The sequence below is a fragment of the Oncorhynchus mykiss genome, chromosome 2 (assembly GCF_013265735.2).
Source record: "Oncorhynchus mykiss isolate Arlee chromosome 2, USDA_OmykA_1.1, whole genome shotgun sequence".
Classification (NCBI taxonomy): Eukaryota; Metazoa; Chordata; class Actinopteri; order Salmoniformes; family Salmonidae; genus Oncorhynchus; species Oncorhynchus mykiss.
This window is the reverse complement of record NC_048566.1, coordinates 53,003,534-53,025,656: the sequence shown is the minus strand read 5'-3', so window position 1 is coordinate 53,025,656 and position 22,123 is coordinate 53,003,534. Positions and strand designations below refer to the sequence as shown.

Below are 22,123 nucleotides of genomic sequence, written 5' to 3'. Positions count from 1 at the left end.
GCATTTTGAGGCCAAGTGGCGGAAAGTGATGCGGGTGCTGGAAATGGGGGTGTGAGCAGGTGGGTCTGGGCAGGGGTTATGTTGTGGATGTTTGTGAGCGTCTGTATGTTGTCCTTCGCATGTGTATGTTTTGTATTGTTAAAAAAATGGTACAAAAAAATGCAAAATTATGTGTTTTTGGTGTAACAGTAACATTATAGACATACTATGCCATGGTATTATATTCGGTTCTGTTACGTAAAATGCTAATTCATCATTATGTGATCTTACGAGAAATTGATTCAACTTTGTTCTAACTTTACTAAATGATGACCATTGTGAGAAGTGATACGTGTAATAATAATAATATGACTATTGATGAGATGTCATTTTAAGCAATTGGTGCGCCCTTTGTGGTGCTGAAAGGACACCGGCAAGATTGTGCAAAGATGTTAAAAAAGTTGAACCAACTTGTGGTGCTGAAGGATAGCTGTGCATTCAGCCAGTCTAGGAAGAAACAATAATCATTTGCATCAGGCCTATAGCCTAATAAATCTATGACTATGTGATATAGCTAAAAAAAAGTCCCTTTTTCAGGACCCTATCTTTAAAAGATCATTTGTAAAAATCCAAATAACTTCACAGATCTTCACTGTAAAGGGTTTAAACACTGTTTCTCATGCTTGTTCAATGAACCATAAACAATTCATGAACATGCACCTGTGTAATGGTCATTAAGACACTAACAGCTTACAGACGTTAGGCAATTAAGGTCACAGTTATGAAAACTGAGGACACTAAAGAGGCCTTTCTACTGACTCTGAAAAACACCCAAAGAAAGATGCCCAGGATCACTGCTCATCTGCATGAACGTGCCTTAGGCATGCTGCAAGGAGGCATGAGGACTGCAGATGTGGCCAGGGCAATAAATTGCCATGTTTGTACTGTGAGACGCGTAATACAGCGCTACGGGGAGACAGTACGGACAGCTGATCGTCCTCTCAGTGGCAGACCACGTGTAACAACATCTGCACAGGATCGGTCCATCTGAACATCACACCTGTGGGACAGTTACAGGATGGCAACAACAACTGCCCGAGTTACACCAGGAACACACAATCCCTCCATCAGTGCTCAGACTGTCCGCAATAGGCTGAGAGAGGCTGGACTGAGGGCTTGTAGGCCTGTTGTAAGGCAGGTCCTCACCAGACATCACCGACAACAACGTTGCCTATGGGCACAAACCAACCGTCGCTGGACCAGACAGGACTGGCAAAAAGTGCTCTTCACTGATGAGTTACGGTTTTGTCTCACCAAGGGTGATGCTCGGATTCGCGTTTATTGTCAAAGGAATGAGCGTTACACCGAGGCCTGTACTCTGGAGCAGGATCCATTTGGAGGTGGAGGCTCCGTCATGGTCTGGGGCGGTGTGTCACAGCATCATCGGACTGAGCTTGTTGTCATTGCAGGCAATCTATACGCTGTGCTTTACAGGGAAGACATCCTCCTCCCTCATGTGGTACCCTTCCTGGAGGCTCATCCTGACATGACCCTCCAGCAATGCCACAATGCCACCAGCCATACTGCTCATTCTGTGCGTAATTTCCTGCAAGACAGGAATGTCAGTGTTCTGCCATGGCCAGCGACGAGCCCGGATCTCAATCCCATTGAGCACGTCTGGGACCTGTTGGATCGGAGGGTGAAGGCCAGGCCATTCCACCCCAGAAATGTCCGGGAACTTGCAGGTGCCTTGGTGGAAGAGTGGGGTAACATCTCACAGCAAGAACTGGCAAATCTGGTGCAGTCCCCCTTTGTTCAGGGGCACATTATTCCATTTCTGTTAGTCACATGTCTGTGGAACTTGTTCAGTTTGTCTCAGTTTTTGAATCTTGTTATGTTCATACAGTATTTACACATGTTAAGTTTGCTGAAAAAAAACGCAGTTGAGAGTGAGAGGACGATTCTTTTTTTGCTGTGTTTATTTATACGCTATAGCCTAATATAAATACAAATACATATAGCTTAATATCATTGCACAGTTTGCGAGGAAAGCTGCATTACGATTAGGCATTTAATTGTATTGTGTAGCTTACACACTGTATCATAAATAAACATTTGAGTTACAATATACCCTATTACAGAATAATAGAAAACAGATTGATTAAACATGCTATCAAATTAATTGACCAATTAGATTCGTTTTAAAACAGCCATAAAATCTATATTTTTTTTGGTGCGTTCATGCATCTCAATAAACAATAACCTAAATGCATTACTACCTCCAACTTTCCCCAATTCAAATGTCCAATTACCCACCCTGACGTACCAAGCTAGAACGGGCAGTCAAAAATATCCCTAGCAGGACTACAGCAACTTCCAGAGAGGGTCAAGCTCCTTGGGCTTTGCGGTGGCTACTTTGGTTTGGGTGTTCCCGTTAGAATGGTGTCACCGTATCCTAGTGGTCCCATACTGTATTGTTCTGGGCTCCACTCTGCAAAAGTAGAAAGGGGGTCCGTTGAGTTTTATTAACTGCAGGCCTCTGACGGGCCTCCGCAGTGCACACATAGTTCTTCAGATTTCTTGCCATCGCCAGAGAGAAGACAGGGAAGAAACCACCATTCACCCACCTCTAGGCTGCTATACATATTTATTTGGTTTGTCATTCTAATGTTTTTTTTGTTTTTTTTTGGTAATTCAATAGAATTTATTTAGAATTTATCAGAATACATTTTCCAGAAATAGTTTGACCAGCTCTGTGTATTCTCAAATAGAAAAACGTGAGGGAACGCCGCTCCTCTGCGCCGGCAGCTCTACACCCCTGTTGCTGCATGAAATTGTCACTTTTCAAATCAAATCATATTTTATTTGTCATGTGTGCGGAATACAACAGCTGTAGACCTTACAGTGAAATGATTACATACAAGCCCTTAACTAACAATGCAGTTAAGAAAAATGAGTTCATAAAATATTGACAAATTTAAGTAAAAAAAACTAACACAAACTTTTATGCTTGTTTTTAAGGACACACCTCAAGTATTGCAGCGCAAGCGAAATGATGTTTTACAGGTAAATTGTTTGTCCATTATTGACACTTGCTGTAAGAATGCGCCCCCTTTGCGCCAGCCGAAAATAGAGTCCTTACTGTAAGAATACTTTCAAATGCACATTGGGAATAGTCAGATTAATGTAATAGTTTGAATAAAACATTTACATGCTTTGCAAGAAGAACGATTGCTCTAGTAATCCTGTTTACCTGGACATATCTGATAGGACTTTGATAAATGCAGAACATCGCCAATCAAAATAAACATTCTACCACAGCGATCATGTTATTTTAGGGAAACCTAATTGATTCTGAGTTTGGACATATAAAGTAGGGAGGTTTGTGCTACTCTTGCTAGCATATGCATAGATCAAATACAACGATTAAGATAAGTAGGTTAAGGTGTTTACAAGACTAATGCCATATTCGGACTACTGCCATAATCTGTTTAATATTGAATTATTAGTGTGATGTCAACAGACTCATTGTTTTCAGTGAAGTTCATTGGAGATCACCATTTAGCTCTTACATTATTGTGTTGTTTTAGACCATAATCAGCTATTCTAAGGCCCACGTCCCACTACCTCCGCACTTTAAAAACACTGACTACTCCTGTTAGTTTCTGTGTCATTTGCCTGTTTTCTCCTTTATGTTCTTTCGGGAGAAGTTAAGGGGGGAGCTGGTCTACTTGGAACAAAGACTGATTGGCTGATTGTAGCACAGACAGCAATCAGCTGCTCTTTCTCTCTGTCTGTCTTTCCCATGGAGAAAGATAGAGGACTCCACTGCTCAAAAGCCTGTTTTATCCTGGGCAGTGCCATTGAGGACATTCACCATCTTGAAGTAGACAACTGGGTGGGACTTCCTATGGGTTAAGGAAATATCACATGATTTCCATCCAGGTAATGAGGGGTCAGCCAATAAATTAAACTTGTTAGCAAACATTCCGGAACTGCAGGTGGCAGTAAATCATCAACCTTAGCTTTATACCTGTTCAAACAACACACTCTAGGTGGCAGTATGCACCCTTTCAGTTTGTTTGCCAACTCATAGAAGCAGAAGAAGAAGAAAATGAACTACTTGAAAATGGAGATGGCCTCAGACGCCATAATGAAACAGATACAATGATGTGGTGTCTATCTAAGTCTATGCTCCCTCCCCTCCCTCCCTCCCTCCTCCAACTGCTACAGAATATAAGAAAAACAGACAACAAAGGAATGTAGGAGGAAGAAAAGCATTTCCTTCGATACCAAGTCCCAGTTTGGGGAGTGAAGTTGGTGTAGGGTGTAACCAATTTACCATGACATAATCTCTCTGGAAACATACTGTACTGTTCCATCCAATTGTTTGTCCGTGATGTAAGACATAAGCAAAGCAAACACATGCAGAAACAGCTATCTAAATGTATGTTGGCCTAGGAAGTTATGAAACTCATAGGGTGCAGTGGCATATCATTGAAAAGCACATCCAGAACACTAGCATGAAAGCATGAGGGCTGTTTTGACAAGACAGAAAAAGCAGAAATAAGCCCTGAAAGTAAAGGTTGTTCATAGGAAAAAATTGTCTGAAGAGGGGCTTGTTAAATGCTGACGAATGCCTGTACATACGTCATTACTTCAAAATTCTACTTTCACCCTTACGCCACCTGGTGTCAAATAGCACATATGACACCCTAAAAAAATCTGAGTTGCACTGAGGGAGTGCAAATCCTAGTCTCAGTTACAGTAATTTCAATTCTTTCAGATGAGTCAAAAAAATGTATACAAGTTTCTCTGTGTGAAATAAAATGAAATATCACTCAACCAGTGAGTCTTTGTAAGTAGAGCTACCTGTCATCAAGCAACTGATGTAACAGTAGAGCTAGAGCACACAAAGGCCTCTGTGTATAAATCATCTTCTATAAAACAGTCAAAAACAACCTCAAAGACATATTCCATGGACACAACTCTTTATTTGTCTGAGGATTGGAATTTTATGACAATTTAAGGCACATGTTGTTGGGTTGCATTTACAAAGTACACCTCTGACAAACCAAATAACCAAGTCTATGTATGGCAGAAGTGACCAAAACAAATAAATAAAAGCAGAAACATATTAGGGGTGATATGCAAAGACACCCTCAACAGGAAGAGGGAAAGAGACTTGCGGAACTGCGGAAAAGTGCAAATATAGAAAATATGGCATATTAGCATTGCAAATCAAATAAAAACAATTAGTCTTAAAGAGTTATTTTTATTCTATGAGGTATGCACAAGCAATGGTATTTAAAAATATAACATTTAAAAAATAGCAATCAAGGCATGGACTTAATCAATTAAACAGAAACAAAACAACAAGGCTCCTTGCCTATAATAATACTGTAAAAGGAATCACAATTCAGACATTTCCTGAGCTATCTCCTGAATGGTGTATTTGATACCAATATTATACTGTAATATCATGCTCTACAGATAATAGTTTTTTTTAAAAACAAAAACAGCAACAGCCTCTAAAAGTAACAAGGTAATGTGTAGCTATCTAAATAAAATAGATATTATACTGGTACATACAGTGCATCCTGAAACTATTCAGACCCCTTCCCTTATTCCACATTTTGTTACGTTTGTTACGTATCCTAAAATGGATTAAATACAGTTTTATCCTCATCAATCTACACACAATACTGACAATAATGACAAAGTTAAAAACAGGTTTTTAGAAATTTTGGCTAATATATTAAACATACGAAACAGAAATACCTTATTTACATAAGTATTCAGACCCTTTGCTATGAGACTTGATTGAGCTCAGGTGCATCCTGTTTCCGTTGATCATCCTTGAGATGTTTCTACAACTTGTCCACCTGTGGTAAATCCAATTAATTGGACATGATTTGGAAAGGCACACACCTGTCTATATAAGGTTGCACAGTTGACAGTCCATGTCAGAGCAAAAAACAAGCCATGAGGTCGAAGGAATTGTCCGTAGACAGGATTGTGTCTAGGCACAGATCTGGGGAAGGGTACCAAAAAATGTCTGCAGCATTGAACGTCCCCAAGAACACAGCGGCCTCCATCCTTCTTAAGTGGAAGAAGTTTGGAACCACCAAGACTCTTCCTAGAGCTGGCTGCCCAGCCAAACTGAGAAATCAGGGGAGAAGGGCCTTGTTCAGTGAGGTGACCAGGAGGAGGAGCCTAATGGTCACGGACAGAGATCCAGAGCTCCTCTGTAGAGATGGGAGAACCTTCCATAAGGACAACCATCTCTGCAGCACTCCACCAATCAGGCCTTCATGGTAGAGGGGCCAGATGGAAGCCACTCATCAGTAAAAGGCACATGACAGCCCACTTGGAGTTTGCCAGAAGACACCTGAATGAAACCAAGATTGAACTCTTTGGCCTGAATGCCAAGCGTCACGTCTGGAGAAAACCTGACACCATCCCTATGATGAAGCATGGTGGTGGCAGTATCATGCTGTGGAGATGATTTTCAGAGGCAGGGACTGGGAGACTAGTCAGGATCGAGGGAAAGATGAACGGAGCAAAGTACAAAAAGATCCTTGAAGAAAACCTGCTCCAGAACGCTCAGGGCCTCAGACTGGGGCGAAAATGCACCTTCCAACAGGACAACAACCCTAAGCACATTGCCAAGACAACACAGAAGTGGTTTCTGGACAAGTCTCTGAATGTCCTTGAGTGGCCCAGCCAGAGCCCGGACTTGAACCCGATCGAACATCTCTGGAGAGTCCTGAATATAGCTGTGCAGTGGTACTCACCATCCAACCTGACACAGTTTGAGGATCTTCAACAAAGTACTGAGTAAAGGGTCTGGATACTTATGTAAATGTGATATTTACGTTTTTTTTAATGTAGATTGATGAGGAAAAAATCTATCAAATCCATTTTAGAATAAGACTGTAACGTAACAAAATGAGGTCTGAATACTTTCTGAATGCACTGTATATAGTCATTTCAAAGGAAAATAAATGTACAACTGTTGCCAAAATGTGTTATACTGTTAGATTTTGTAACGATACTAACCTTCAGGCCCATTGATTTTCATCAAATGATAAAATACATCAAACAATATTCTCATATAATTGGTGATTATATGATAATTATCTTTACCCTTTATATTGTCTAATTCCGAACAATTTTTTTCCTAATTTGACAACTTCACAACAGTCAGCAGCTAATTTAATTTAAAAGCAACAGAGTATATACAAGGTAATAGGCACCGTTAAATTAAATTAAAGAGGACATTTGGTTAGTAAATGTAGCAACAGTAAAATAATACACGTTTCTGTAAATTGTGGTTGATATGACTTACGACCTATTATTTTATATCAGATAACTATATCAAAAGAAAAGAAAACACCCTGCAGTGCACTGACAGTAAATAACTGCTTTAATGTCATTTTGATGGAGTTTCTTACTCAAACTATGCGTGTCCATCAATGTCTATCTTGAATTGTTTTTGTGCTAATTTTCAGGTTAAGTCTATAGATAAACATTTCAACACCACCAGGATGTGATGCCAATTTGAGTGTTATTACTTATGGCATAAGCTGTACACTGTATCTCCTGAAATTGCAAGATTGTACTGTACCTTCATCTGGTCAACTTAATTGTGGAATGCAAACCGCTAATGGGACACAAAAGCTCATCAGCACAGAATACCTAGCCTGGCCGCAGATGTGTTTGTGCTGTCTTGCCAAATCACAACAACCATAGCAGTTGGAAAGACATCACAAACAGATCTGGGACCAAGCTAGAGAATAACCTCTCACAGAATGTGCTATACTACAAGATCCAACCAGAGGAGCTTAGGTAAAACACCTATCCTATCACAGACGTTTCTCTCAACTTCACATTTAGAAATCAGAGCCTTTATTAAACATTAATTGCAGGCTGGGAAAATAAAACTCTGGCAGTTCTAAAATGACCTCACCGCTGCTTGTCAGCCAATAGAGTTGCTTTTAAGACAGCCACTCGTGAGTCACGTCCTGTCTGTGGTGTCGAAATGTTATACGATGCAGTTTTTTGTCATCAGTGTCATGTCAGTCCTGTGAATCAAAGCAAGTGGTTCAGTTTTGAGCAACTCTTTAGCATTGAAAGGCTAAATGAAAGGATACGATTAAAAGCTGGTTGAAAGATCTAGGGTCAATTCAATCAAAACTGCCTTAGCAATGTTTGGGGAGCATCTTTTCACAATTACTGCCCTGAGACACTTGTGCCATCATATGAACAATTGAAGTATATTCCTGTGAGGGTAGTCTACTTGGAATTGGAAAAATAACCAGAGCCATTTATTTGGATTATATTTATATATAAAGATATACAGTATCTCGTTATTAAAAGTAGTTAATCCTACACCCCGGTTTATCATTAATCAAGGAACAAACAGGTTGTGTGCGTGTGTGCATGTGTGTGTGCATGCATGCATGTGAGTGTCTGAGGCCCTGCAGTGGGCTGGGTCAGACTACAAAGCCAGATACAGCCAAGGAAAACACAGCTCTCAGTCTAGCACAACCCCGTCCCCAGACCATGGAGGAGGCCAGAGGCTGGGGTTATGGTGGGAAATTGCCAGGGTGGACGCCCCGATGGGAAACAGGGCTTGATTTGGCTTTTGATCTGGGCCATGTAGTCACTGTATGCCAGCCAATGGGATGGGGGTGGTGGTCTTCCAACAAGTGAAGAGTGAAGGGGTGGAGGGAAGGGGGGGCAAAATAACTGGTATGCAGCCCGGCTGTGCAGTTATTTTAAGAGAGAACCTCTGGAAATACACTTAAGGCTGTCTACACAGCCACTTTAGAGGGACAGCCCAGCTGAGGACAAAGATAAGTCAAACTTTGGGATGTTGTTAGAAAACTAAACACCCCAGTAGTCATTTCTTGGTCCACCAAATAAAGTTACAACAGTGTTGGTTGAACAGACATTATTCGTAATGCATCTATATACTTTTGAACAGAGATGTACAATAATATTTCCAATAGCGCCAAATAGATATTTTCACAACCTTAACTCAATGGCAAAACTTAAGGATTCTTCTTAGTTCTAAATACTAAGTTGAGATATTTCTAAACTTATAGTGTGAAAAAACTGCAGGTGGTAATCTAAATGCTCTTTAATATCTGCTTTCAGTTTAGTGTTCTTCTTATCTGGACTGCCAGATGGTGAAGCATGATTCATCATTCCAAAGAATGTGTTTCCACTGCTCCAGAGTCCAATGACTGCGAGCTTGGCATTGTGCATGGTGGTCTTAGGCTTGGTTGCGGCTGATCAGCCATGGAAACCCATTTCATGAAACACCCGACGAACAGTTCTTGTGCGGACGTTGCTTCCAGAGGTGGTTCGGAACTTGTTAGTGAGTGTTGCAACCGATGACAGACGATTTTAAAGCGCTATGCGCTTCAGCTCTCGGCTGTCCCTTTCTGTGAGCTTGTGTGACTTCGCGGCAGAGCTATTGTTGCTCCTAGATGTTTCCACTTCGCAATAACAGCACTTACAGTTGACCGGGGCAGCTCTAGCAGGGCAGAAATTTGATTAACTAACTTGTTGGAAAGGTGGCATCCTATGAAAGTCACTGAGCTCTTCAGCATGGGCCATTCTACTGCCAATGTTTGTTTATGGAGATTGCATGGCTGTGTGCTCGGTTTTATACACTTGTCATCAACGGGTGTGGTTGAAGTAGCCGAAACCACTAATTTGAAGGGGTGTCCACATACTTTGGTGATGTAGTGTACATCCAAATAGAAGGCTCTGCCCAAAACCCCTCAGATTTGATTCTACAACAGGACAAATGTCATATGTGGCTTTGTAAATACTGCAACAGAAGTTAGATTGAATTGGGGCCGAACAACAAAGCAAACAAAAAAAAATACATGGTCAATAATACATTTATAGAATAATAATCAAAAACAAAAGGCAGTTTTTCCTTTTCCTTCATACAGCATACCTTATTGAGTTGAATTATGTACACACTTGTCCACCTTTACTGTTAAAGCAAAACTACAATACAACTATTACCAAAACTTCAAATAAATCTGTTTATGTAGTCAAATTAGTAATATTGTCCTATAATAGCATACTGAATATATTGTGGCAGCACACACATTTTTAGCAAGCACAATATGTCCTCATTTGTGCCCTGTGAAAAAGTACATCATAGATGTCCAGCAGTTGTCCTAAAAATAAATATACGTGTTAGGCAAAACCCTCTTAAGTTTAATGGTGACATTTTTACCAATGGAAATATTCAGTGTTTCTTGACCTGAGGATTGGCACAACGTTAATATGTGATAGTGAAATGTCCAATGATATCAAAACATACACATTTCTTAAGACTATCATGGCAAAAAGGACTTTAACACTGAAAAGGAATGATTCAAGAAGGCCGCATTCAAAATGGTAGAGGATCTTCCTCTCTGTTTCCTATGTCTAAGCAATCAGTCAACTCTCATACCCAGTACTGGTTCTTTTTTAACTCCGGGTTCGTTGTCCGACAGTGCTGCAGCAATTCCGGGTCGGCGTCTTTGGAGTCCATTTGGGACATGGGGATGTTATTGGCCGGGTCGGTTTTCCGGAAGGTCTCCTGGCTGATCTCTCCGTTTTTGGGCTTGGAGCCAGCCACCGTCTGCACATTGTGTTTGCCCGTCTTGTTGCGACGCACCAAGTAGAAAGCCAAGATGGCCACCAGCAGGAGGAGGAGCAGGAGGATCAGAATGGGGATGAGGATGGACCACAGGTTGTTCCTCCTGGACACCACTGGTTTCCTATGGGAGTCTTTGTCAGTGTAGGCAGTGGTAGGGGCATCTCCTCCTTGAGGCCAGTCCATGTTGCCCCTCCAGCGAGGGCTGGCTGGGGTGATGCGTGGGGACCCCGCCCCTCCAGGGAGGTCGTTGCTATTGGACCATGCAGACCCGCCAGGGACCTTAAGGAGAGTGGCCGGGTAGACCGCTGAGGCGTTGTAAGGGGTCGTCTTGAAGGAGAGAACGCACTCAGCTGGAGGGACCCCGTGGGCCTTGAGCAGGAAGCGAGCCACGTCCTGAGCTTGGCTGCCTCCTGTTCCATTCAGGATCTCCATGGCTACACGTCCCTCATCCAGTTCTTTCTGGGTGAACGTGTCTACGGGCTGGCCATCTCCCTCTGGCCCTCTCCCGCCAGCCCTCACGAAGCGGGCGCCTTGCGGTTGCTGGATGACGCTGAAGGTGGGTGATGTCCGGGTCTTGTTGGCCAGCGGCGTGGCATCCAGCAGCTTCTTGTCCAGCAGCACGGTGGCACCCCGTGGCAGCAGGAGTTCCTGGGGGATGTTGGCCAGAGGCTTGACCGTGATGTTGAGGACAGAGGAGACATTGGCCGCCCGGCTCCGGGCCACAAAGGCCACGCTGTCCCGGGGAGAGGTGGACTTGATGAAGCGAACGCTCACCCGGCCCTCCCTTATCTGGGTCTGGGTGAAGGCCGACGTGGGCTGCCGGTCCACCATGACGGCAGCGTACTTGGGCACACTGGTGATCTTGTAGAGGACTTCCTCCTCATTGGGGCCGCCTGTGGTGGCCCTCAACATCTCCTCTGTCACTAGGGTCTCGTCGTCCCCCTGCAGCACCTGGATCTCTGGGGCTTTGGCCAGCACCAGCGTCCGGGCCAGGACTCCTACATGGAGAGTGTGCGGCTCAGTGTGGTGCTTCCCGTCCGACACAGTGAACTCTATGAAGCCGTCCGACAGGCTTCCGTCACTGACAAAGCCCACCTGGCCCTTGTTGACCGCCTCCTGGGTGAACGAGGAGATGTGGTCGCCCTTGGTGGCATCCACCAGCCGCCCGTTGGTGGGCGCCTTGGAGACTGTGAAGCGCACCTCATCAGGCGTGCTGTCCTCGTCGCGGGTGTTTAGGTACTTTTGGGTGATCACCGTCATGGAGCCCTGGAGAACCTCCAGAAGAACGTCCAAGCTCACCAGCTCTGGAGGACTAGAGTCCCTTCTCCGGATCGAGATGTTGAAGACCTCCTCCAGGACCACTGCCTGGGCTGGGGAGGGGTGAAGGATGCCGCGGCCCTGGGAGTTGAGCCGGGCTCGGAAGGAGAAGCTGTCCACGGAGGCTCCAGAGTCATCGTGGAGGTATTCCAGCTCGCCCTGCGCCACATCCTCCTGCATGAAGTAGGGGGCACCCTGGGGCAGATTCAGGCCCCCCAGGGTGACTCTCCCATGGGCCGGGAAGCGGCGCACCTCAAAGACCACGTCCAAGAGACCTCGCTCCGCCTCGGGGAGGCTGGCCAGCAGGTTGGAGGCGTCCAGGATGGAACTGTCAATCACCTTCCTCTGACCTTGCACTATGTCCAGACCTGAAAAGAAAAATAATATACAAGATTATCCATTGATGTATAGGGCCACATACCCTTTCTTTATATGACATTTGAAATAACTTTTTTATTTTCTTGTAATGCTTCTTTGTAATTATGCCATGAACAGACCTGATTCAATAAACCTGCAATAGCAATATTGTTTACAGAACATTTTGTTTACAAACTGCTGCCTGACACACATGCATATCTTACACTGATAACAGACAGCCAGACCTGTGTCAAATACATACTGTATGTCAAGTCAGCTTGATTTATCTTACTCAGTAGAACCACCGGAATAATCACTAGAGCTAGCTAGTACACAGTTATCTGCATTTTTAGATGTTGTGAAACGCCTTGAATCCCATATAATGACTGACCTGGACACAATTTTCTTTGGTATCCACCACTTTTGACATGGCACCTGCCCAGATCCATGTGGGTCTACCTACCTCTGTTCTTCCAGAGCTGTGAGGAGATGTTGTGGCTGGCTGCGGAGTAGGACACGGTGATGGGGAGGACGTGATGCACAGCGGGGGCTGGAGGGGAGGAGAGCAGGAGCTCCACAGAGTCCCGGACCACCCAGAAGGGCTTCTCAGGCATCTGGTGCTCGTAAAAGACGGCCCCGGACTCCAGCTGTGGGGAAGAGCAGAGGATTGGACATTGTTCATTAAGGCAACGTTTTAAATGTTTAGCAACAAAAATGAGCATTTCTCATTAGACAAGACCAGGTAGTCCCTCCCTGTTTCAGCATGTAATCTTCAGTTTGGCGCTTAATTAATGAATACGTCCCAGGTAGCTGTGTGTTTGTATGTGTGTGTATACGCGTTTGTGAGTGAGTGAGAGAGCGAGCGTGTTTGTGTGGGCGTCAGAACTGGGTTCAAATATCTCAATTACTTTCACATACAGTGGGCTCCAAAAGTATTGGGACAGTGACAAATGTCTTTGGCTTTGTACTCCAGCACTTTGGATTTTAAATTATACAATAACAATGAGGTTAAGTGCAGCCTTGGTGAACTGTGTAGAAAGTACAGCACTTTTGTACATAGTCACCCCATTTTAGAGGACAAAAGTATTGGGACAAAGGACATATTCAGATATATTTTATTTGAAAAGATAAGTAGTTGAATATTTTAATGTATTTGGAAATACACAGTATTTTCAAATACAATTTTTAAATACTTGGGTTAAATGCATGCGAGTGTATTTGAGTCACTGTAATTTTAGTATTTGAAATACGATTCAGCAGAATATGATTTATACAAATAACCATTCAAACACTCAAATAAAATTACTTGTTTTGAGGTTGTGTATTTGAAAAATGCTCAATGACTATTTTTTAAATTTCATTTATTTCACCTCTATTTAACCAGGTAGGCTAGTTGAGAACAAGTTCTCCTTTACAACTGCGATCTGGCCAAGATAAAGCATAGCAGTGTGAACAGACAACAACACAGAGTTACACATGGAGTAAACAATAAACAAGTCAATAACACTTGTGCAAAAGGCATGAGGAGGTAGGCGAATAATTACAATTTAGCAGATTAACACTGGAGTGATAAATGATCAGACGGTCATGTGCAGGTAGAGATACTGGTGTGCAAAAAAGCAGAAAAGTAAATAAATAAAAATAGTGGGTGGGCTATTTACCGATGGACTATGTACAGCTGCAGCGATCGGTTAGCTGCTCAGATAGCAAATGTTAAAAGTTGGTGAGGGAGATAAAAGTCTCCAACAATTTTTGCAATTCGTTCCAGTCACAGGCAGCAGAGAACTGGAAGGAAAGGCGGCCAAATGAGGTGTTGGCTTTAGGGATGATCAGTGAGATAAACCTGCTGGAGCCCGTGCTAAGGGTGGGTGTTGCCATCGTGACCAGTGAACTGAGATAAGGCGGAGCTTTACCTAGCATGGAGTTGTAGATGACCTGGAGCCAGTGGGTCTGGTGACGAATATGTAGCGAGGGCCAGCCGACTAGAGCATACAGGTCGCAGTGGTGGGTGATATAAGGTGCTTTAGTAACAAAACGGATGGCACTGTGATAAACTGCATCCAGAATGCTGAGTAGAGTACTGGAAGCTATTTTGTAGATGACATCGCCGAAGTCGAGGATCAGTAGGATAGTCAGTTTTACTAGGGTAAGTTTGGCGGCGTGAATGAAGGAGGCTTTGATGCGAAATAGAAAGCCGACTCTAGATTTGATTTTAGATTGGAGATGTCTGGAAGGAGAGTTTGGAAGGAGAGTTTACAGTCTAGCCAGACACCTAGGTACTTATAGATGTCCACATATTCTAGGTCGGAACCATCCAGGGTGGTGATGCTAGTCGGGTGTGCGGGTGCAGGAGGCGAACGGTTGAAAAGCATGCATTTGGTTTTACTAGCGTTTAAGAGCAGTTGGAGGCCACGGAAGGAGTGTTGTACGGCATTGAAGCTCGTTTGGAGGTTAGATAGCACAGTGTCCAAGGAAGGGCCAGAAGTATACAGAATGGTGTCGTCTGCGTAGAGGTGGATCAGGGAATCGCCCGCAGCAAGAGCAACATATATACAGAGAAAAGAGTCTGCCCGAGAATTGAACCCTGTGGCACCCCCATAGAGACTGCCAGAGGACCGGACAACATGCCCTCCGATTTGACACACTGAACTCTGTCTGCAAAGTAGTTGGTGAACCAGGCAAGGCAGTCATTAGAAAAACCGAGGCTACTGAGTCTGCCGATAAGAATATGGTGATTGAGTCGAAAGCCTTGGCCAGGTCGATGAAGACGGCTGCAAAGTACTGTCTTTTATCTTTTATTTATTTATTTATTTATTTATGATATCGTTTAGTACCTTGAGCGTGGCTGAGATGCACCCGTGACCGGCTCAGAAACCAGATTGCACAGCGGAGAAGGTACGGTGGGATTCGAGATGGTCAGTGATCTGTTTGTTGACTTGGCTTTCGAAGACCTTAGATAGGCAGGGCAGGATGGATATAGGTCAGTAACAGTTTGGGTCCAGGGTATCTCCCCCTTTGAAGAGGGGGATGACTGCGGCAGCGTTCCAATCCTTGGGGATCTCAGACGATATGAGAGAGGTTGAACAGTCTGGTAATAGGGGTTGCGACAATGGCGGCGGATAGTTTCAGAAATAGAGGGTCCAGATTGTCAAGCCCAGCTGATTTGTACGGGTCCAGGTTTTGCAGCTCTTTCAGAACATCTGCTATCTGGATTTGGGTAAAGGAGAAGCTGGAGATTAGCTGCGGGGGGGGGGGGGGGGGGTGGAACTGTTGGCCGAGGTTGGAGTAGCCAGGAGGAAGGCATGGCCAGCCGTTGAGAAATGCTTGTTGAAGTTTTCGATTATCATGGATTTATCGGTGGTGACCGTGTTACCTAGCCTCAGTGCAGTGGGCAGCTGGGAGGAGGTGCTCTTGTTCTCCATGGACTTTACAGTGTCCCAGAACTTTTTGGAGTTTGTGTTGCAGGAAGCAAATTTCTGCTTGAAAAAGCTGGCCTTTGCTTTCCTGACTGACTGCGTGTATTGGTTTCTGACTTCCCTGAATAGTTGCATATCGCGGGGACTATTCGATGCTATTGCAGTCCGCCACAGGATGTTTTTGTGCTGGTCGAGGGCAGTCAGTCTGGAGTGAACCAAGGGCTATATCTGTTCTTAGTTCTGCATTTTTTGAACGGAGCATGCTTATCTAAGATGGTGAGGAAGTTACTTTTAAAGAATGACCAGGCATCCTCAATTGACGGGATGAGGTCAATATCCTTCCAAGATACCCGGTCCAGGTCGATTAGAAAGGCCTGCTCGCAGAAGTGTTTTAGGGAGCGTTTGACAGTGATGAGGTGTGGTCGTTTGACTGCGGACCCGTAGCGGATACAGGCAATGAGGCAGTGATCGCTGAGATCCTGATTGAAAACAGCGTGGGTGTATTTGGAGGGCCAGTTGGTCAGGAAGCGTCTATGAGAGTGCCCTTGTTTACAGATTTAGGGTTGTACCTGGTGGGTTCCTTGATGATTTGTGTGAGATTGAGGGCATCTAGCTTAGATTGTAGGATTGCCAGGGTGTTAAGCATATCCCAGTTTAGGTGACCTAACAGAACAAACTCTGAAGCTAGATGGGGGGGGGGGGGGGGGGCGATCAATTCACAAATGGTGTCCAGGACACAGCTGGGAGCTGAGGGGGGGGGGGGGGGGTGGCCTTCCTAAACCAGGATTCAGACACGGCAAGGACATCAGGGTTGGCAGTGTGCTAAAGCAGTCAGTAAAACAAACTTAGGGAGGAGGCTTCTGATGTTGACATGCATGAAACCAAGGCTTTTTAGATCACAGAAGTCAACAAATGAGGGTGCCTGGGGACATGCAGGGCCTGGGTTTACCTCCACATCACCCGCGGAACAGAGGAGGAGTAGGATGAGGACTTTCAACTCCCTCCAAATATTTTCTATGGGGTTGAGATCTGGAGACTGGCTAGGCCACTCCAGGACCTTGAAATGCTTCTTACGAAGCTACTCCTTCATTGCCCAGGCGGTGTCTTTGGGATCGTTGTCATGCTGAAAGACCCAGCCACATTTCATCTTCAATGCCCTTGCTCATGGAAGGAGGTTTTCACTCAAAATCTCACGATACATGGCCCCATTCATTCTTTCCTTTACACGGATCAGTCGTCCTGGTCCCTTTGCAGAAAAACAGCCCCAAAGCATGATGTTTCCACCTCCATGCTTCACAGTAGGTATGGTGTTCTTTGGATGCAACTTAGCATTCTTTGTCCTCCAAACACAACGAGTTGAGTTTTAAGCAAAAAGTTATATTTTGGTTTCATCTGACCATATGACATTCTCCCAATTTTCTTCTGGATCATCCAAATGCTCTCTAGCAAACTTCAGATGGGCCTGGACATGTACTGGCTTAAGCAGGGGGACACGTCTGGCACTGCAGGATTTGAGTCCCTGGCGGCGTAGTGTGTTACTGATGGTAGGCTTTATTACTTTGGTCCCAGCTCTCTGCAGGTCATTCACTAGGTCCCCCGTGTGGTTCTGGGATTTTTGCTCACTGTTCTTGTGATCATTTTGACCCCACGGGGTGAGATCTTGCGTGGAGCCCCAGATCGAGGGAGATGATCAGTGGTCTTGTATGTCTTCCATTTCCTAATAATTGCTCCCACAGTTGATTTCTTCAAACCAAGCTGCTTACCTATTGCAGATTCAGTCTTCCCAACCTGGTGCAGGTCTACAATTTTGTTTCTGGTGTCCTTCGACAGCTCTTTGGTCTTGGCCATAGTGGAGTTTGGAGTGTGACTGTTTGAGGTTGTGGACAGGTGTCTTTTATACTGATAACAAGTTCAAACAGGTGCCATTAATACAGGTTATGAGTGGAGGACAGAGGAGCCTCTTAAATAAGAAGTTACAGGCCTGTGAGAGCCAGAAATCTTGCTTGTTTGTAGGTGACCAAATACTTATTTTCCACCATAATTTGCAAATAAATTCATTAAAAATCCTACAATGTGATTTTCTTTTCTCATTTTGTCTGTCATAGTTGAAGTGTACCTATGATAAATTACAGGCCTCTCTCATCTTTTTAAGTGGGAGAACTTGCACAATTGGTGGCTGACTAAATACTTTTTTGCCCCACTGTAAGCCCAGGCACTGGGTGATGATAAGAGAGGTTGTATCTCTGGACATGCTGGTTGTAATGGGTGAGGTCACCGCATGTGTGGGAGGTGGGACAAAGGAGGTATCAGAGGTATGAAGAGTGGAACTAGGGGCTCCATTGTAAACTAAAACAATGATAACTAACCCGAACAACAGTATACAAGGCATATTGACATTTGAGAGAGACATACAGCGAGCCATAAAGTAATCGCAGGTGTTGATTGGGAGAGCTAGCTAAAACAACAGGTGAGACAACAACAGCTAATCAGCTAACACAACAACAGCAGGTAAAATGGCGATGGCTAGGCAGAGAGGGTCGGATTAACTTCACACAGAGCCTGAGTTCGCGGCTGGGGCCGACAGATAAAAATAAATAATGGACAGCAGGCATCAGCTATGTAGCCAAGTGATCATAGTGTCCAGGGGGCAGCAGTAGATGGAACAGGGAAGCCGCCACTACGTTAGCACGTGGGCGACACAGCGTTTAAAGGTAGTAGCCCGGGGCTAGTAGGAGCGTCGGAGACCGGTTGAAGGCACAGCGGATGGAGTATTCGTCGGCAGACCAGTCGTGGTGGTGCAGAGTTTACAGCAAGGATCCGGTGGAGTATTGGGCTCTAGCCGTGTATGAGTGGGGTTCGGGTGAACAGCTGAGTAGGCCGGGAGGTGGGCCTCATGGATAGCTTCGGTACTGGGTGCCACGGTGAGTGTGAGCAAGCTGTGAGCTAGCTAGCTGCAAGCTAGCTGTGAAGATCAGAAGTAGTGGTCCAGGGATTACGGCAGGAATCCGGCGTTGTTGTGGAGAGACAGTCCTATACTGGTAGACTAGCGAGTATTATCCAGGCTAAAAACAGGGCTGGTATCTCTGCAGAAAGTAAAAGCCGCTAGCAGTGGCAAACAGTGACTAAATAGCTTGTAGCTAATTAGCTGGTTAGCTTCTGGAGGTTCTTGAATGTGTTCTAAAATTGAAAATAATAGCGATTCCGTATCACATTGGGTGAGGCAGGTTACCGGAAGGTATAATCGAATTAAAAATCGAAAAGAGACTGAAAATAAATTGAAATATATATACAAAAAATACGAAAAATACAAAAGTACACGAGAGCACAAACAAACACGTCTTCACTGCTACGCCATCTTGGAACCTCGAGGTTAAAGTGAAATTAAAGTGAAAAAGTGATTTAAAAAATATATAAATATCAGATACACATGTATTTGAAACCAGGTCTGGTGTGCGTGGGTATTACTTTCAACCCACTCTACATAAGCCCCATGTGTCAGTGTTTACTTTTAAACCCCTGTAGCTGGTTTCTGAGTGATGAGGATGATAAACATAACCCTATGTGAGCCTGGAGGTTAGGAGTAATTAAGATCAAAAACTTCTAAATAAACTTTTGATCAAGTGCTTTTCTGATCTTGCCTGTTTTGTCATCTATTTTATTAATTTGTGTCATAGATTTTTATTTGTGGCTGGACATCTTCATGATCTTCATTTAGCATCCTGTATTGTAAAATTAGATTACCACTGAACAATGGAGGTTGGTGGCACCTTAATTGGGGAGGACAGGCTTGTGGTAATGGCTGGAGCAGATAGGTGGAATTGGATCAAATACACATGTTTCATGCCTTTCCATTAGCTCCTTTCCAGCAATTATTATGAGCAGTCTTTCAGCAGCCTCCACTGCCCCTGAGCTAGTGTAGAGTATTGAAGATAGATCTGGGCCAGTAACTAGACTGGGAATGTGATGGAAGGTAGACTGGAATGTGCCTATGTGTGCTTCTTTGAGGTTATTGTGTCCTGAGCTGAACTTTTCAACACCACTAAAATTTGTCTGCAACACACCAATCAACCACACATGGGAGCATACAGTGCATTAAGAAAGTATTCAGACCCATTGACTTTTTACACATTTTGTTACAGCCTTATTCTAAAAATGGATTAAAAAAAATCTATCTACACACAATACCCCGTAATGACAAAGCGAAAACAGGTTTAGACATGTTTTCTAATTTATTAAACATAAAACTAAATACCTTATTTACACCCTTTGTAATGAGACTCGAAATTGAGCTCAGGTGCATTCTGTTTCAATTGGTCATCCTTGAAATATTTCTACAACTTGATTGGAGTCCACCTGTGGTAAATTCAAATGATTGGAGATAATTTGGAAAGACACACACCTGTCTATATAAAGGTTCCACAGTTGACAGTGCATGTCAGAGTAAAAAAACAAGCCATGAGGTCGAAGGAATTGTCCGTAGAGCTCCAAGACAGGATTGTGTCGAGGCACAGATCTGGGGAAGGGTACCAAAACATTTATACAGCATTGAAGGTCCCCAAGAACAACACCTCCATCATTCTTAAATGGAAGAAGTTTGGAACCACCAAGACTCATCCTAGAGCTGGCCACCCAGCCAAACTGAGCAATCGGGGAGAAGGGTCTTGGTCAGGGAGGTGACCAAGAACCCAATGGTCACTGATAGAGCTCCAGAGTTCCTCTGTGGAGATGGGAGAACCTTCCAGAAGGACAACCATCTCTGCGGCACTCCACCCACCAGTCCTTCATTGTAGACTGGCCAGACAGAATCACTTGGAGTTTTCCAAAAGGCACTTAAAGACTCAGACCACGAGAAGCAATATTATTTGTTTTGAAGAAAACAAGATTGAACAATTTGTCCTGCATGCCAAGCGCCACATCTTGAGTAAACCTGGCACCATCCCAAAGGTGAAGCATGGTGCTGGCAGCATCATGCTGTGGGGGATGTTTTTCAGATGCAGGGACTGGGAGACTAGTCAGGATCGAGGGAAAGATGAACGGAGCAAAGTATAGAGAACCTTGATGAAAACCTGCTCCAGAGTGCTCAGGACCTCAGACTAGGGCGACGGTTCACCTTCCAACAGGAAAACAACCCTAAGCACACAGACAAGGCAGGAGTGGCTTTGGGACATGTCTCTGAATGTCCTTGAGTTTTCCAGCCAGGGCCCGGACTCGAACCCAATCGAACATCTCTGGCGAGATCTGAAAATTGTTGTGGAGCAACGCTCCCCATCCAACCTTGAGAGGATCTGCAGAGAAGAATGGGTGAAACTCCCCAAATATAGGTTGCCAATCTTGTAGCGTCATACCCAAGAAGACCTGAGGCTGCAATTGCTGCCCAAAGGTGCTTCAACAAAGTACTGAATACTTAGGTAAATGTGATATTTCCATTTAAAATAAATTTGCTACATTTTCAAAAACACTGTTTTTGCTTTGTCATTATGGGGTGTTGTGTATAGATTGATGAGTGGGAAAAGCTATTTATTCAATTTTAAGAACAAGGCTGTAACAAAATGTGGAAAAAGTAAAGGTGTCTGAATACTTTCTGAATGCATTGTGTAATGCAGTATGCAGAGTCTATTTTGTATCATTATTTTGCGGTTAAGAATGTTGGGCCAGTAACCAAAAAGTCACTAGTTCGAATGCCAAGCCGACTAGGTGAAAAATCTAACCATGTGCCTTGTGCAAGGCACTTAACCCTAATTACTCCTGAAAGTCGCTTTGGATAAGAGTGTCTGCTAAATTATTAAAATGTGAATCATGTTTTAATATCCAAGAGGGTTTTTTTTGATGCAGATGAATTTTGTGATTTACATACACTACTGGTCAAAGGTTTTAGAACACCTACTCATTCAAGGGTTTTTCTTAATTTTTTACTATTTTCTACATTGTACAACAATAGTGAAGACATCGCAACTATGAAATAACACATTTGGAATCATGTAGTAAAATAAAATAAGTTAAACAAATCAAAATACTCTTCATATTTGAGATTCTTCAAAAAGTCACCCTTTGCCTTGACAGCTTTGCATACTCTCGGCATTCTCTCAACCATCTTCATGAGGTAGTCACCTGGAATGCATTTCAATTAACAGGTATGCCTGTTCTTTCCTCAATACATTTGAGCCAATCTTTTTGACAAGGTACGGGGGTATACAGGAATAGAAGACCCATAGTTACCTCTGCTGCAGAGGATAAGTTCATTAGACTTACCAGCCTCAGAAATTGCAGCCCAAATAAATGCTTCAGAGTTCAAGTAACATACACATCAACTGTTCAGAGGAGACTGTGAATCACGCCTTCATGGTCAAATTGTTTCAAAGAAACCCCTACTGAAGGACAC

General features: G+C 43.8%; 1 protein-coding gene across 1 annotated transcript in view; it reads right to left on the bottom strand.

Annotated features, from left to right (window-relative positions):
- Positions 1 to 6,844: 6,844 nt before the first annotated feature.
- Positions 6,845 to 22,123, bottom strand: part of cspg4 (chondroitin sulfate proteoglycan 4) — a 115,622-nt gene continuing 100,343 nt past the window's right edge. The window contains exons 9-10 of the mRNA XM_021564725.2: positions 12,792 to 12,975; positions 6,845 to 12,339 (exon numbers count right to left, since the gene is read on the bottom strand). Of these exons, the coding sequence (XP_021420400.2) occupies positions 10,460 to 12,339; positions 12,792 to 12,975 (2,064 nt within the window). The 3' untranslated portion in view covers positions 6,845 to 10,459. The remainder of the gene's footprint in view (positions 12,340 to 12,791; positions 12,976 to 22,123) is intronic.